The sequence below is a fragment of the Hoplias malabaricus genome, chromosome Y (assembly GCF_029633855.1).
Source record: "Hoplias malabaricus isolate fHopMal1 chromosome Y, fHopMal1.hap1, whole genome shotgun sequence".
NCBI lineage: Eukaryota > Metazoa > Chordata > Actinopteri > Characiformes > Erythrinidae > Hoplias > Hoplias malabaricus.
Window position 1 is genome coordinate 54,257,947 of NC_089820.1, and position 14,546 is coordinate 54,272,492.

Below are 14,546 nucleotides of genomic sequence, written 5' to 3' on the forward strand. Positions count from 1 at the left end.
TTTGTGCCAAATATTGCTTTTTCCACTCACTTTACGTTTTAATTTAATTTAATTTAATTAATTAATTTATTTAATAAGTCTGTCAGAGACTTTAGCCCAGGCCACCCTTGGGGCCCCTACGGCAAGCCAACCCCAGCAGCTAGGGCCTTCAGTTAACACCCCTGAGCCGAGCCCTAGGGTAGAACCCAACTTGCCTGCTCCTGAGCAGTACTCAGGAGAACCAGGAGGGTGCCATGGGTTTCTCCTTCAGTGTTCTCATCTTTGAACAACAACCATCACGGTTCCCATCTGAACGGGCTAAGGTGGCCTATATAATGACCCTTCTTTCATGTCAAGCCCTTGCTTGGGCCACTCCAGTATGGGAGAACCAACCTGAGGTTTGTTCCTCCCTTTCACTGTTCACGGCGGCTCTCCGCCGCAAATTTGACCATCCAGCAGAGGGTGGGGAGGTGGGCTCGTCTTTTACACCTAAAGCAAGGAAGGCGTTCAGTTGATTACAGTTCAGTAATTATTGATTCAGCTGATTATGCTATTGAGTTTAGCACACTGGCTGCTGACAGCAGGTGGAACACAGCTGCTCTGCTCGTCGCATTCCAGCAGGGACTGACTGACGAGTTGGAAGATGAGTTGGCCCTCCGGGACTGTCCTGCCTCCCTGGACAGTCTTATAGATCTCACTGTAAGGGTTGACAACAGGCTGGGTTTATAAGGCCATCAACCTCCCCAGCAGGAGCTGGCTTCTTCTTTGTAGGGAAGAAGGATGGTGGCCTCTGTCCATGTATTGACTACAGAGGTCTCAATAAGATCACAGTCAAGGATCGGTATCCCTTACCCCTTTTGACATCAGCATTTGAGGCACTGCAGCAGGCCTCAGTATTCACCAAACTGGACCTGCGCAGTGCCTATAACCTGGTTCGCATAAGGGAGGGTGATGAGTGGAAGACAGCCTTCATCACCCCGTCGGGTCACTATGAATATTTAGTAATGCCCTTCGGGCTCATGAATGCCCCAGCTGTCTTCCAAAGACTCATCAATGAGGTTTTAAGGGAAGCCATTGACCATTATGCGTTTGGGTGACATTTTAATATGTAGTCGAACAGTAAATGAACACGTTGCCCATGTCAGATGGGTTCTCTAGCTGTTGTTGGAGAACCATCTTTTTGTAAAGCTGGAAAAATCCCAGTTCCATACTCAGTCTGTCTCCTTCATAGGTTTCGTGGTTGCTCACAACTGCTTGGAAATAGATCCTTCTCACATCAGAGCTGTGGCGAACTGGCCCAGGCTGACGTTGCTTCACTTGGTCCAATGCTTCCTGGGTTTTGCAAACTTCTTTCGCAGGTTCGTCAAGAATTTCAGCTCAGTGGCTGCGCCTTTGACCACCTTAACTCGTAAGACATCCAGCTGATATCAGTGGACCACAGAGGCCCAGTAGGCATTTTCTTTGGACGATTCAACTTTGTGTTGTCATAGAAGCCAGGCACTAAAAACAGCAAGCCAGACGCCCTCTCTCGCCAGTGGGAGGACTCCCCTGTTGACCGGGTGCCACAGACCATAAGAGTCTTCCAGAGTGTTTTGATTTGGGGATAGAAGATGCGGTTATCCAGGCATTATGCACTGAGCCCGACCCAGGAGGTGGCCCTCCGGGGAGGCTCTATGTCCCCACCGCAGTCTGAAGCAGGGCCCTGCAGGGTCCTGCATACTTCCCCATTTACGGCCCATCCTGGGGTAACCCGAACACTAGAGTTTATCCGACGGTGCTTCTGGGGGCCCCACATGGACCATGACATGCGAGCATTCATTGCAGCCTGCTAGGTTTGTGTTCGCAATAAGGACCCGCAAACCAAACCGACTGGACTTCTACATCCCTTGCCCATGGTCTCATGTCTCCCTTGACTTCATCACTGGATTACCCCAATCTAAGGGGAACACAGTGATCCTGGTGGTGGTTGATCGTTTCTCAAAAGCATGCCACTTCATCGCACTGCAAAAACTGCCATCAGCCAGGGAGAAAGCTGATCTTTTCCTCAAGCATGTGGTGAGATTGCATGAGTTGCCCAGGGATGTGGTATCGGACAGAGGTCTGCAATTTGCCAGTCGGTTTTGGAAAGACTTCTGTCGCTACCTTGGGGCTGATGTAAGTCTGTCATCTGGATTTCATCCAGAATCTAACAGGCAAACAGAATGGGTCAACCAAGATCTGGAGAGGACTCTTCGATGCTTGGTCTCATCCAGACCCACCTTCTGGTCTGACCAATTACTATGGGCGGAGGTGGCGCACAACACTCTATGGCACTCGTCTCTGGGTATGTCCCCTTTTGAGTGCCAGAATGGTTACGCTCCCCCTATGTTCCCAGAACAGATGGATGCTGGAGTCCCAACAGCCCAACGGTTTGTCAGGCAGTGCCGGACCAAGTGGCGGAAAGCCAGGTGAGCTATCCAGGCTGCTGTTGCCTCCCAGAAATGCAATGCTGACAAAAGACCCTGTCCTGCATTGACCTTTTGCCCGGGGCAACAGGTGTAGCTGTCAGCCAAGGACCTCCCGTCTCGAGTCGTTGCCGGCAAATTAGCACCTCGTTACCTCTGACCTTTCAAGATTTTGCACCGAGTTAACCCAGTTTCCTGCCGCCTGGCCTTGACACCCTCTTTGAGGGTCAACCCCACCTTCCATGTGTCCCGTCTTAAGCCTGTGCTCTGCTCCACCAGAGCTCCTGACACAACAAGTCCCTGTATGGTAGGTGGCAGCCCTGCTTACGCAGTCCGATGCCTGCTTGAGGCGTGTGCGGGGTCGTATGCAATATCTGGTGGACTGGGAGGGCGACGGTCCGGAAGAACGGTCTAGGGTTCTTGCTCACCGTATTTTGGACCCCGACTTGATCCGAGATTTTTGGCGGGACCGTGCCGCTGGGTTGGGGACATCGGGAGCCGCCCCTCGAGGGCACCTGGTGACAGGTCTATAAAGACTCACTAGAATCAGCCTGAGTTGCTGGTTCTTTGGCACTACCTATGTGAGAGAGTCTAGCTGGTAATTTGGATATCTGTCTGCTCATCTTTCCTCTGTTTTCTCAGAAGGCTGAGAGGTCTCGCCCTCCTCGTCTTTTCTCTGTTTTCTCAGAAGGCTGAGTGGTCTAGCTCTCCTTCTCCTACTATTTTTTGTGTTTTTCAGTTGGGAGTTACTCACCAAACCTCAGTGTTTTTCGAAGTAGCCAGTCTCCCCTGGTGTCCTTTGTTTTCTCCTTCCCGCTCAAACTTTTCCCGAAAATGGGTGGGTTTGTGCGGAGTATTGCTTTTTCACCCATTTTACGTTTTCCACCCGTTATCATACCTTTTTAATTTATTTTTATTTTTTATTCCTCTTATGTTCCCCTCCCTTACTGCTTGGCACTTGGGTCCACTGCTCAATTACGCTGGTAGCTCACCCGTTCCAGGAATAGAATGTTCTAACCTCACCAGGGGCTACCATTACAGCTTTATGCAGAAATCAAATACAGAGCTGCAAGCAAAGGTATTCAGAAAGGTTTGATGTGAAATGTTTCATGAAAAACATATATAGATTTATTTACAGTGGTTTTGACAGGAACAAGGAGATACAGTATCTATAATGCCAATAAAGGGAATTTTATACGCCATGTCAATGTGTTTTTAGATCATTTTTTCCCCAAACACGAATCAAGACCTTTAAACTCTCTTTCAGAACTCTTGTAAAAAATGTCTACATTCATTCATTGTGTGTCCAGAGCCTACCCATAATCACTGGGCGCAAAGTGAGAGCACACACTGGAGGGGGTGCCAGTCCATCGTAGGATGACACACACTCACACATTCACACCTATGGACACTTGTAGCCAATCCACCTACCAAAGTGTGTCTTTGGACTGCCGGATTCCAGCATGGCGCCCTTGTCAGACAACAATTTTTAAGTAATACTTTCTGTGATGCTTTTAGTGGCATTAGTAACACTGTAAACACCACTCTAAACAATTCTGATTCAATAATTTTCTGAACAGAGCATTTCACTGCTCACTCAATTGTATGGGGATGTAAGTCCTGAACTATGACCGAGTCATACTTGAAACAAGCACAGATTTTGTTCTATGTATGTTAAATGCAGATTTTCTGCAAAATAGACCATGCTTATTTAAACAACAACAAAAATGAATGATCCTTAATTTGTTTCTCCCTTTTTCTGGCCAGTGCTAACAACATGCAGAAACAGGTGGAGGTCCGAATGCATGAGAATGACCTTGAGCCCCCGGTTCCTCCACCAGAGCCAGCATGTGGAGGCATTTGCAACACATTCATGAAGAACTTGCTTCTAACACTTACAGTTCTTGGTAAGTATTACTGAGGGGATAACAGATAGGAACCTTCAGAGCCTTCGGAGAAGGTGTAAAGAAATCTTGTTGTATATTATCTTTGCAAGCATTAGTCTCTCATATTGATGAAAAACCAAGGATGAGTTCGGGATCTGTCTGAGTGATATTTATCCAATTTTTGGAACTTTGGAATTTAGGACTTTTAAAAATTGATGCATTAGAATTAAATACCAATTCATTTTTAATGTGACAGTGGACTAACCATTAGCTCAGTGCAAGTTTGTGCATTAGTTTTTTGTAGAGGCGTTTTCTAGGCACTTAATTGGCATGGTTTGCTGCTTAAGCAGTGGATGGCAGTCTTATGTGACATACAAGCAGTACACCCTTTACAAAATGACTAATTTGAGCATTAAGGTGGGTCTGGTCCTGTAAATGGAGAATCTCTAATTCTAATGACTCACCTACTGACTTTAGAATTGGAGTTTTAGCAGATGTTTTTTGTTGTGTTTTTGTTTTTACTTTGGAAGGACACAAAAGTGACTGCGGACTTATTTTAAAATCTGTGGGTTAAATCCAGAAATTGTTTTTTAATTCATATGTCCCATTTAATATGATAATGTTTATATAAATGGCATTGAATCAAATATTTACTGTTGGTGAAATGGTTGCTGAAGGTTGTTTGTGTTCTAATACATGCAAAAGAATGTTCTGCTCCCCATATTTTTTTTCTGTGTGGGTCTAGAGTCTTATATTTCATAACAGAAAGTGCTGTTGAAACATGAATGCTTGCTGCTTATCAACATAGCAACACTTATCAGTGTTTACAAAGACATTCAGTGGGTTATAACCAGGAACTGCAGCAGTTATAAACACTAATATACTCCTACATTCAAAGAGGCATGCAAATGTATATTTTGTGAAATTAATCTTACGTTGTGTAATTATGAAAAGTGTGTGTGTGTGCAGAAAGGTAAAGGGTGTCTTTATGACTTTTTTCTGTATTGTTGTATCCTGTGTTCCAGTGGGAAATGAGGAAACATTCCTTTTACTTTTATGCAAATGTTTGTTGTGCTTTGTACAGATGACAGATGCTAAGCACTTGATTGAAAGTTTCTTGGTTCTCAATTTTTGTTTTCAGCCTTACTGATAAAATAAGCTAATTTCTTGCATTTTGATTCAAACACAAGGTACTAGATGAGGGCACTGTATGTCAGAGAGCAACATTATCAAACATTAGTGCACTCACCAGCCCAAAGCTGGGCCTGTCTCATCTTTCTTTCTCATTAGGTAGGGTGACCAGATCTGAGATGGTGTAAAAGAGGACATGTATCAGGGGGAGGGGGGACTGCTGACGTGCAGACTGACCAATTAAATGTTTACAGAGAAGGTTATCGACCAATAACGGTAGCTCTACAGTCAGACCGTCCAATCCGAAGATTTTAGGCTACTTCACCACGCCCCCTTCTCACTCAAGCGAACCAATCGGAGTAGGGGAGGGCGGGACTAGTTTGTGAACGAAACTTCTCGAAATTCTATGTAAGCTCTAGAAAAACAAAATCCCGGACATTTGTGAAATTCCGCCCATAAAAAAGAGGACATGTCCGGCTAAAAGAGGATGTCTGGTCACCCTATCATTAGAAAGGTCAGAATAAATTAAGCCTTCTAATAAAGAAGGAGTATTTATTTATATATTTCTTTTTACAATAGCAAATTGTAACATTTATAGCAGGAGCATATTACAGTACATGTGAACCATATATATCCACTAAATATTTAATCATAGTAAAATTATAGAAACTAGAGTGTATACTAGACTGAATAAAAGATGTTTGTTTTTCTAACACTTAGAAATTTTCCAGAAGACTTTCTGTAGGCCTCGGTTTCAAAACTATTATAATATTCCACATGAACAAAAAGTTAAAACACTTGTGTTCTATAGGTTATCTAGAATATTTGCTATCCTGTCAACCAATAAATGGGATCATAGCATAGTTAATGCTACAGCAGTTCTAGATGAGCATCACTGATTAACTTTCATAATTTTATAAACTAGTTAGTGATTTAGAGAGAGTTTGTTCTCCTCAAATTCCAATGCAATATTAAACCTTGCATTGAATACACTGAGCCTACATCTTCAGTTTTGACCATACATTTAAAAACATGCTCAAGAAACTGAGAATGTCAAATACATACAATTATACTAATTTCTTACCTATTGAATGTTTATTAGTATTTCAGGATTTTGGCCCTTGTGTTACATGTGTTAAATATGACTATTACTACAAGACGTGTGAAGTTTACATACAAAAACATTACAAATATTGTTATAGTTAAGAATGCAGATGTGTTATTTCTATATCTGTGTGGTGTGACACAAGTCAATTTCCAGTAGGTGTAGAATACAGAACTGCCTGCTAATAATGGTCCTAAATACATCTATTAATGCCACTAAATGGTGACCATCAACTTTTGCTACTCTAATTGGATTATGTGTACAAGCAAAAAAACCATGGCCACATTCCCCTCTGCTTTTTGAGTAGGAAGGGAGTAAATGTACTGGACAGTTAGGACAGCTGTTGAAAGAAAATTCAACATCTAGAATGCTAATATTTTATAGATACTGAAAGCCATCACATTACTAATGACAAATATAGTGCTTATAGTTTGATTTCAAATAAAATATTTTATTAGGGGTTGAGGATTTCCAAAACAGAAAATTTTAATATTATTTAGCCATTAAATCCATTCTTGAGTAAAGAAGACTGACAAGAGCACTTGCAAATCAAAAAAATCTGCTGGTATTCTCAGAACAAAGGACTGGTCACCCCAGAGTCCAAACCTAAACATCATTTAATACACAGAAGTTACTTTCTGAGAAGCAGAGCATACATCCAGCATTTAAGACAGAAGTTTGGTGGTGTGGAAGACCTTGTTGCATGTTTTGAAAAGCTGAAAATGTCTCCTAAAAAGACTGGATACTGCAATTAAGGGAAAGGTCTGAGTCACCAAATAAATATATATAGAACATTTGCACAATGCTATTGGAGTTATTAGTATAAATTTACATATGGAGCTAAATTAGAGTCAAATGTTTTGTTTATTTGAAAAAAAATAAAACCCTGAAACTGAAAGTTCAAATCTTGAGATTGAACTTTGAAAAATACAACAATGTATTCAAAATTAAAATAAGCGTAGGATTTTTTTTTTCAGTTTAAATAGAATTTTGATTCAATTATGGATTTTTTAAAACAAATAATTTATTTTCATTTTTCACTTTCCTATATATTTTGATATTTGAAGTCTTATTTTAATTTAATTTACTTAATTTCACTTTCAGATCATTTCTTTTCCACTTTCGGATCCTAGTTTTTCAGTTCTCTTCTTTCAGTTTTCTTCTGACCCTGTTTTAACGTGGGAGGCGGGGCATCAGTGGAGAGGGGTGTGGTATACTTACTGACAGCAAAGCAATGAAGGTGGAGGACCTTTCTCACTGTTGACTATGAGAAATAGCATTGAGCACTTACGTTATACACAACATTCAGATTAAAACATTGACATTAATGACAAAGTCCTGTATAGTAAACTTTTTTAGACAACATTCAGCACCAACTGCAGTAAAAGATCGATAAACTCTGTCAGAGTGTATAGTTCCACACCCACAGTTTAGTTTCCAAACTGGCGATGGCGTCCACTCCATCAGGACAAGCTGCAGCGAGTCGGTAACGAATCTGAATAAGCTCCTTATTCCCCAGCTTTTTAGTCTGATTTTCCGTTCCACATTAAATCGTGCTTTAAATTAAACCTGTTCTGTTGCTGTGTTTTCCTTTATATTCTATATGTTTACACAGTGGTATTTACATGCGCTTCTCTTAGTGTTAAAACACAGAAAGCAGCTGCAGTACCAGTTAAGGTGGGGATATGTGATCTGCTGGCTCCAGTCGGCGGATAAGAAATGTTAACAATGTTTAAATTAGCTCCTTTTCCACAACTCCTTAATTAAATTTCCCATTCCACACATAGCAACAGAAACAAAACATCATACGCTTTTTTTAATTTTGAATACATTGTTGTATTTTTAAAAGTTTCAGGTGTTTTTTTTTTTAAATAAACAAAACTTTTGACCCTAATTTAGCTCCATAGTTACACAGAAGTTTGATTTTGTCTTGTGCTTTGATTTGTCTAGGTGTGATTGCAGGCTCAGTAGCTGGAATTCTTCTGCGATATGCTTCTCCGCTCCCTGCCGATGTCATCATGATCATCGCCTTTCCTGGGGATATTCTCATGAGAATGCTGAAAATGCTGATTTTACCTCTGATCATCTCGAGTTTAATCACAGGTACCTGGACCAGAAATATGTAAAGTGTAGCAATTTTAAAAGAATGACATAAACATTACTGCTTCTTTTGGCAGATTTTACTTCACAGTTTAACATTAAAAGTAGAAAACAATATCCATGAGTTATATGTTATTAGTGATAATATTACATGTTTTGCATGAGAGAAAGAATCTGTTAACTATGTAATCCACGAATGAACCAGGTTTTGCTCCACTGAGATGGCTTCTAACATGGGGACACCTTTTTTCTTATATCTGAAACATCCAGACCACTGACTTTTAGTACAATAACGTTTCATAATGTAAAGAAATTCTCATTATAATTCTCATTGTGATAAGACACCTCTTATTAATATTTATTATGTTTTTGGTACAGGGCTTGCTGGGTTGGATGCCAAATCAAGTGGTCGTCTTGGCACCAGGGCCATGGTATATTACATGACCACAACCATAATTGCTGCTGTCCTGGGAGTGCTCCTGGTGCTGGCGATCCATCCTGGAAACCCAAAGCTGAAAGCAAACTTAGGAGAAGGAAAGAAGAATGATGAAGTTTCCAGCCTAGATGCCTTCTTTGATCTAATTAGAAATCTGTTTCCAGAGAATCTTGTTCAGGCTTGCTTCCAGCAGGTAAGAATAAACCATATATGAAGCTTTGATGAATCAGAAATTAATGCTTTATATCTAATGGCACTTTAGGTCATAATTGCATTATTTGCTTTCTCTCTACAGATTCAGACAGTGACAAATAAAGTAGAAGTGGCTCCACCTCCTCATCCAAATCGATTTGGACGAAATTCCACCAAGGGTGCAGCTAAATATGTCATCAAGAAATCTCTCCAGTTCAAGAGTGGCATGAACGTGTTAGGTGCCTACATGTTGTTTTTAAATTATTACCCAAATTTCTCTTCAGTTTAATTCACCTGTTAACTGGAATTCTCAAACACCAGCCACTGCTTCCAAACTTACATAATGACAGTGTCCAGTTTTCATTCATTCATTGTCTGAAACTGCTTATCCAGTTCAGGGTCGTGGTGGGTTCAAAGCCTACCCAGAATCACTGGGCGCAAGGTAGGAACACACCCTGGAGTAGGCACCAGTCCTTTGCAGTGTGACAAACACCCACACATTTACACCTACGGACACTTTTGAGTCGCCAATCCACCTACCAACATGTTTTTGGACCGTGGGAAGAAACCGGAGCACCCGGAGTAAACCCACGCTGACACAGTGAGAACACACCACACTCCTCACAGACAGTCACCCGGAGCAGGACTTGAACCCACAACCTCCAGTTCCCTGGAGCTGTGTGACTGTGAAACTACCTGCTGTGCCACCATGCCGCCCCTGTGTCTTGAGCTTTTTTTAAACTCTTGGCCTCAGGCAGCACTAGAGTCAAATTTGTGACATCTCCTTGTGATAAAACCAACATTAGGAGGGAACTCTGTTGATATATTCTTGATTATAACAGAGTGTTTTTTATTTCTGTTACATTGTTCTTTCCTGACATCATGACTTCTCTTTGAAATTATGAAAAGTATATGTTTAGAGGGTCACAGGAAACCAGATCAGTTTCCCAATTATTGTGTTAAAAATTTGGTTCATGGTGTAATCCTGATAAATATTTCTTCATGTGTTTGTCTCATATGGTATAAGTGAAATCCTTTATTCTTTTGCCAGGTCTCATTGGTTTCTTTGTGGCATTTGGAATCTGTATGGGAAAGATGGGCGAGAGGGCCAGACTGATGATGGACTTCTTCAATGTTCTCAACGAAATCGTCATGAGGCTTGTCGGGATGATCATGTGGTCAGCATATAAACACTTTAACTTTAAAGTTAACTAGTAATTTATTAATCAGATTAATCAGAAAGTACAGTTATGTTCTAATACTTCATATAAACCAAGTAAATTCTATCTATACTGTTATTGGCTATGAACGTAATAAATAAGCAGATTTCACCACATAATATTGAAGTAATACATGCATATAAGTGCATATAAATATCGAATTCAATTTAAATCCGTTTGTTCAAGTATTTTTCTCAATAATAAACAAATTAACATATTAATTAACAAATTAATAATTACAAATGTCTTCATTGCAAACCTTATCATATTTCTGTCTGAGCCACTCCACAGATATGGTCAATGTTTAATCGGTCTAATCTAAGATGGGTGCCCTCACGCCTAGTTGTTCGTGATCTCAGATGGGATATTCACCCTCCTGGCTGGATCGCCAAAATGCAGACAAATTAATGCATCTTTCCTGTCTTAGGTTTTCCCCAGTTGGCATTGCATGTCTGATCTGTGGAAAGATTATTTCCATTAATGACCTGGAGATGGTGGCACGGCAACTGGGGATGTACATGGTAACCGTCATTGTTGGCCTCATCATCCATGGTGGAATCTTCCTCCCACTGATATATTTCATCATCGTCCGGAAAAACCCTTTCACATTTTTTATGGGAATGTTTCAGGCTTGGGTAACGGCACTTGGGACAGCCTCCAGGTACACGGTTTTCTTCTAATTGTGATTAATCACTTATATAACTGCATTAAAACAGAGATGAAAGAATTTGTTGTAACATTATACTTCCTGTGTCTTAGTGCTGGCACACTTCCTGTTACTTTCCGTTGCCTGGAGGAGAACCTGGGCATTGATAAGAGGGTAACCCGTTTTGTGCTTCCTGTTGGTGCAACAATCAACATGGATGGTACAGCCCTTTATGAAGCGGTGGCAGCCATCTTTATTGCACAGATGAATGGAGTACAGCTTGACCCTGGTCAGATTGTTACAGTAAGGTAGGTAAATATTAACAGCAGTGGAATTTAACCCATACAATTTATTACTATATTGAACTAACATCAGAAGGATATATACCTTACCCTCTACCCAGAAACACTTGTGCTAGCCCTATTGCAAGTCTGTACAAACTATACTCTACCAATGTACCAAATGAGATGTAATTAATTGTGTATTTCCTACATAGCCTGACAGCCACTCTAGCTAGTGTAGGAGCAGCCAGTATTCCCAGTGCTGGTCTGGTCACCATGCTTCTGATCTTGACGGCTGTGGGACTGCCAACACAAGACATCAGTTTACTGGTGGCAGTTGACTGGCTATTGTGAGTAAATCTAAACCTGAGACATTTATATAGAGCTCTTCAATTGTGTATGCTATTATGCCTTAATGCTGTAGTCCAGGGGTGCCCAACTCTAGTCCTGGAGGTCCAGTATCCAGCAAATTTTGGATATACCTCTGCTCACACACACCTGAGTCAACTCATCTGTTAATTGCCAGGTTTAAGGGGTGAGTTTTAGCAGAGCAATCACCAAACGTTGCTGGATACCAGCCCTCCAGGACTGGATTTGTGCACCCCTGCTGTAGTCCATAATCAACATAAAAATGGTAATGATAAACCTGGCCATTTAATAAACATCTGATCCAACTGAAGGCCTGAGCCAATATGTAAACTGTAATTGTTGGAACAAAACTTGGGGTCTTCTTAAATGGTATGTAAGCTATTTTAGAGCATTTTTATTTGTCCATTCATTATCGAATTTGGAGGCAACAAAAATGGCTGCTGGAAATATCAAAATATCTCAAGATATCAAAGTTAAAATGGACGTATGATGTTTTGTCCCAACAATGACAAAATCTTAGTGAACTAAATAAACATTACAGCCTCAAGAGATGTGGCACGTGTATTTTTTCTCTATCTCTCAATCCAACAGAGATCGTTTTCGAACATCTGTGAACGTAATTGGAGACTCATATGGGGCAGGCATTGTGTACCACCTCTCCAAAGATGAGCTAGACATGTTTGATGCCCAGCAGATGAGGACAGATGACTTTGAGATGACCAAGTCACAGTCGTTCTATGAGAATAACACTAACCATGGCGTATATGCATCACGCAACTCCTGTCCACAAGTCCTGATAGATGACTGCAAGGTACCTATCACTCTCACAGATATAGAAACCTGTATGTAGAGTGGTTTTTGTTTTTTATCACCTGACAGCACATGTATTATTTTGTTTTCTTACTGTCATTGTATTTTAGTTATTTCTGCAATGATTGCCCAGAGGTATAATTTGGAGACTGAATTAAGATGGAAAAATAAACATCTTATTTATTTATGTGTTTGTGTACAGGGTGAAATAGCAGTTTTAAAACCTTTGTTTGACAGTTTAGACTTCAACCACTTGGGGGACAGAATCAGAAGTCCCTAGAAGTCTAAAATGCATGGACTTGGTTGCTGCATTGTCTATATTTAGACTGAAAGGCCAAGCTGGTTTTGACCTTTTCAGCACAGACTGAGATATGATAGGCACTGTAATGGCTTAGGTTGTACAAAGCAGTAAATATAAATTTCTTGAAATCTTGTTTTTGACATTTTTCTGTCGAATTCTGAGGGAAAAGGCTGCTATTTCAGCTCATGCTGTGTCCTTTTGTGGAATTCTTGGCAAAGAGGTTGAGACTGACTTTTGTTTTTGGCAATAAGTCTTTTCTTTTGTACTGTTTTTCTTTTATGCTTTATTCCATTGCAGTTGAGCAGATATCAGTGACAATTGTCCCTGAAGAATTTAGGCCAATGCTCAGTCCACTGTACAATAGTGAGCATGGCAGTTTTCCTCAGCAACTTTAGATCTCCTGCTTTGGGCAGAGATTCCATACAAGAATAAAGAACAGTAATATTTAAAGTTCTGCTTAGAACTAGATTCCATGCATTCTGTAGATTTTAATGCATGAATATTAGACAGTTGAGACAGTTAAACACTGGAAATGGTTTCTCTGCTCCAAGTTGTAGACGGTGTAGTGTTACCAGCACCGGTAAATGCATTTTGAATGTGCCTTGGCCCAACAGTTAGATGTCCCTGATAATTGCTTTCAGGTATCCTTGGCCCCAAATGGTTCCCCTGCGGAGTTCTCTCTTGTTGAGGAGGAACCTTGGATACAAGATTAACACAACACACAGATCCTGCTCCGCCTTATCCCGAGTTCCGCAAGCTTATTCATCCTGCTGAAAACAAACAAACAAATGTAAACTTTTTACACATACAATACGTATAAAAGATGTCAAAGAACTTTTCTCATGCACAAGAATGGACAGTTTTGTGGCAGTCACAATCATCCTGAAACCCTCAATACTCTCAGGGATTTAGTCGGTTAAAGGACAGGCTAATGTTTGGGCTACATACCGAGCCTTACCTGTGGGCGAGAGCCACCTTGGAGCAATGGCACACAAACATACTTCCAGTTCCAGCTCGATAAAAGAGCTCTGTATTACTGTAAATTACAGGTACGTGTAGCAGCACAGCAGTGTGTTCTAGTCAGGTGGCCTTGCAGGTAATTTCTTTCTTTCTTTATGTATTTAAAATAGGTAATTATGACAGTGGCCTCTAAACATAGCAAAGGCATCAGCCAATCCACCATTAGATACCACTGAAGGTTCTCAAAAATGAAGAGAAATGTATCCCTAAAGCTTTCTGTGAGAATCCGAAAACGAGTTTCCTGAAAGTAACGGAAGCTCAAAAAAAAAAAAACCACTAAATCCTCAAAATGTGATTATTACATATATTCTATTGCTGAGGGTTCCGTGCAAAGATGTCAGCTTGGTCCTTTGAGGCTGAAAAACCTACCACCAGCAGCACATAGTTGAGCTCACCAAACCCCACCTCTACTGGCAGGTTTTTAGGAAAGTACAGCTTGTTTGCAGGAGCTCCCTATTGACTGGCTTGTCTTAGGTGGATTAACCCTAGGAGGCAGCACTCAAGATCGGCCTCTTACCTTAAGAATTTCCCAGCATGCTTATAGGTTCTGAAAAGGTGTGGTGTCTTGCCTTCAACTGCAATGTGTATTTATAGCTGCTGGCCAACGCAAATGCCAGGTAAGCGAT

The 14,546-nt window shown here is 40.9% G+C and overlaps 1 protein-coding gene across 1 annotated transcript; it reads left to right on the forward strand.

The window, feature by feature from the left end:
• Positions 1–4,200: 4,200 nt before the first annotated feature.
• On the forward strand, positions 4,201–13,613 carry LOC136678037 (excitatory amino acid transporter 2-like). The gene is made up of 10 exons (XM_066655809.1): positions 4,201–4,330; positions 8,496–8,648; positions 9,024–9,274; positions 9,377–9,512; positions 10,325–10,451; positions 10,921–11,154; positions 11,253–11,447; positions 11,636–11,770; positions 12,381–12,600; positions 13,542–13,613. The coding sequence occupies exons 1-10, from the start codon at positions 4,201–4,203 to the stop codon at positions 13,611–13,613; spliced, it is 1,653 nt and encodes a 550-aa protein (XP_066511906.1).
• Positions 13,614–14,546: the final 933 nt, after the last annotated feature.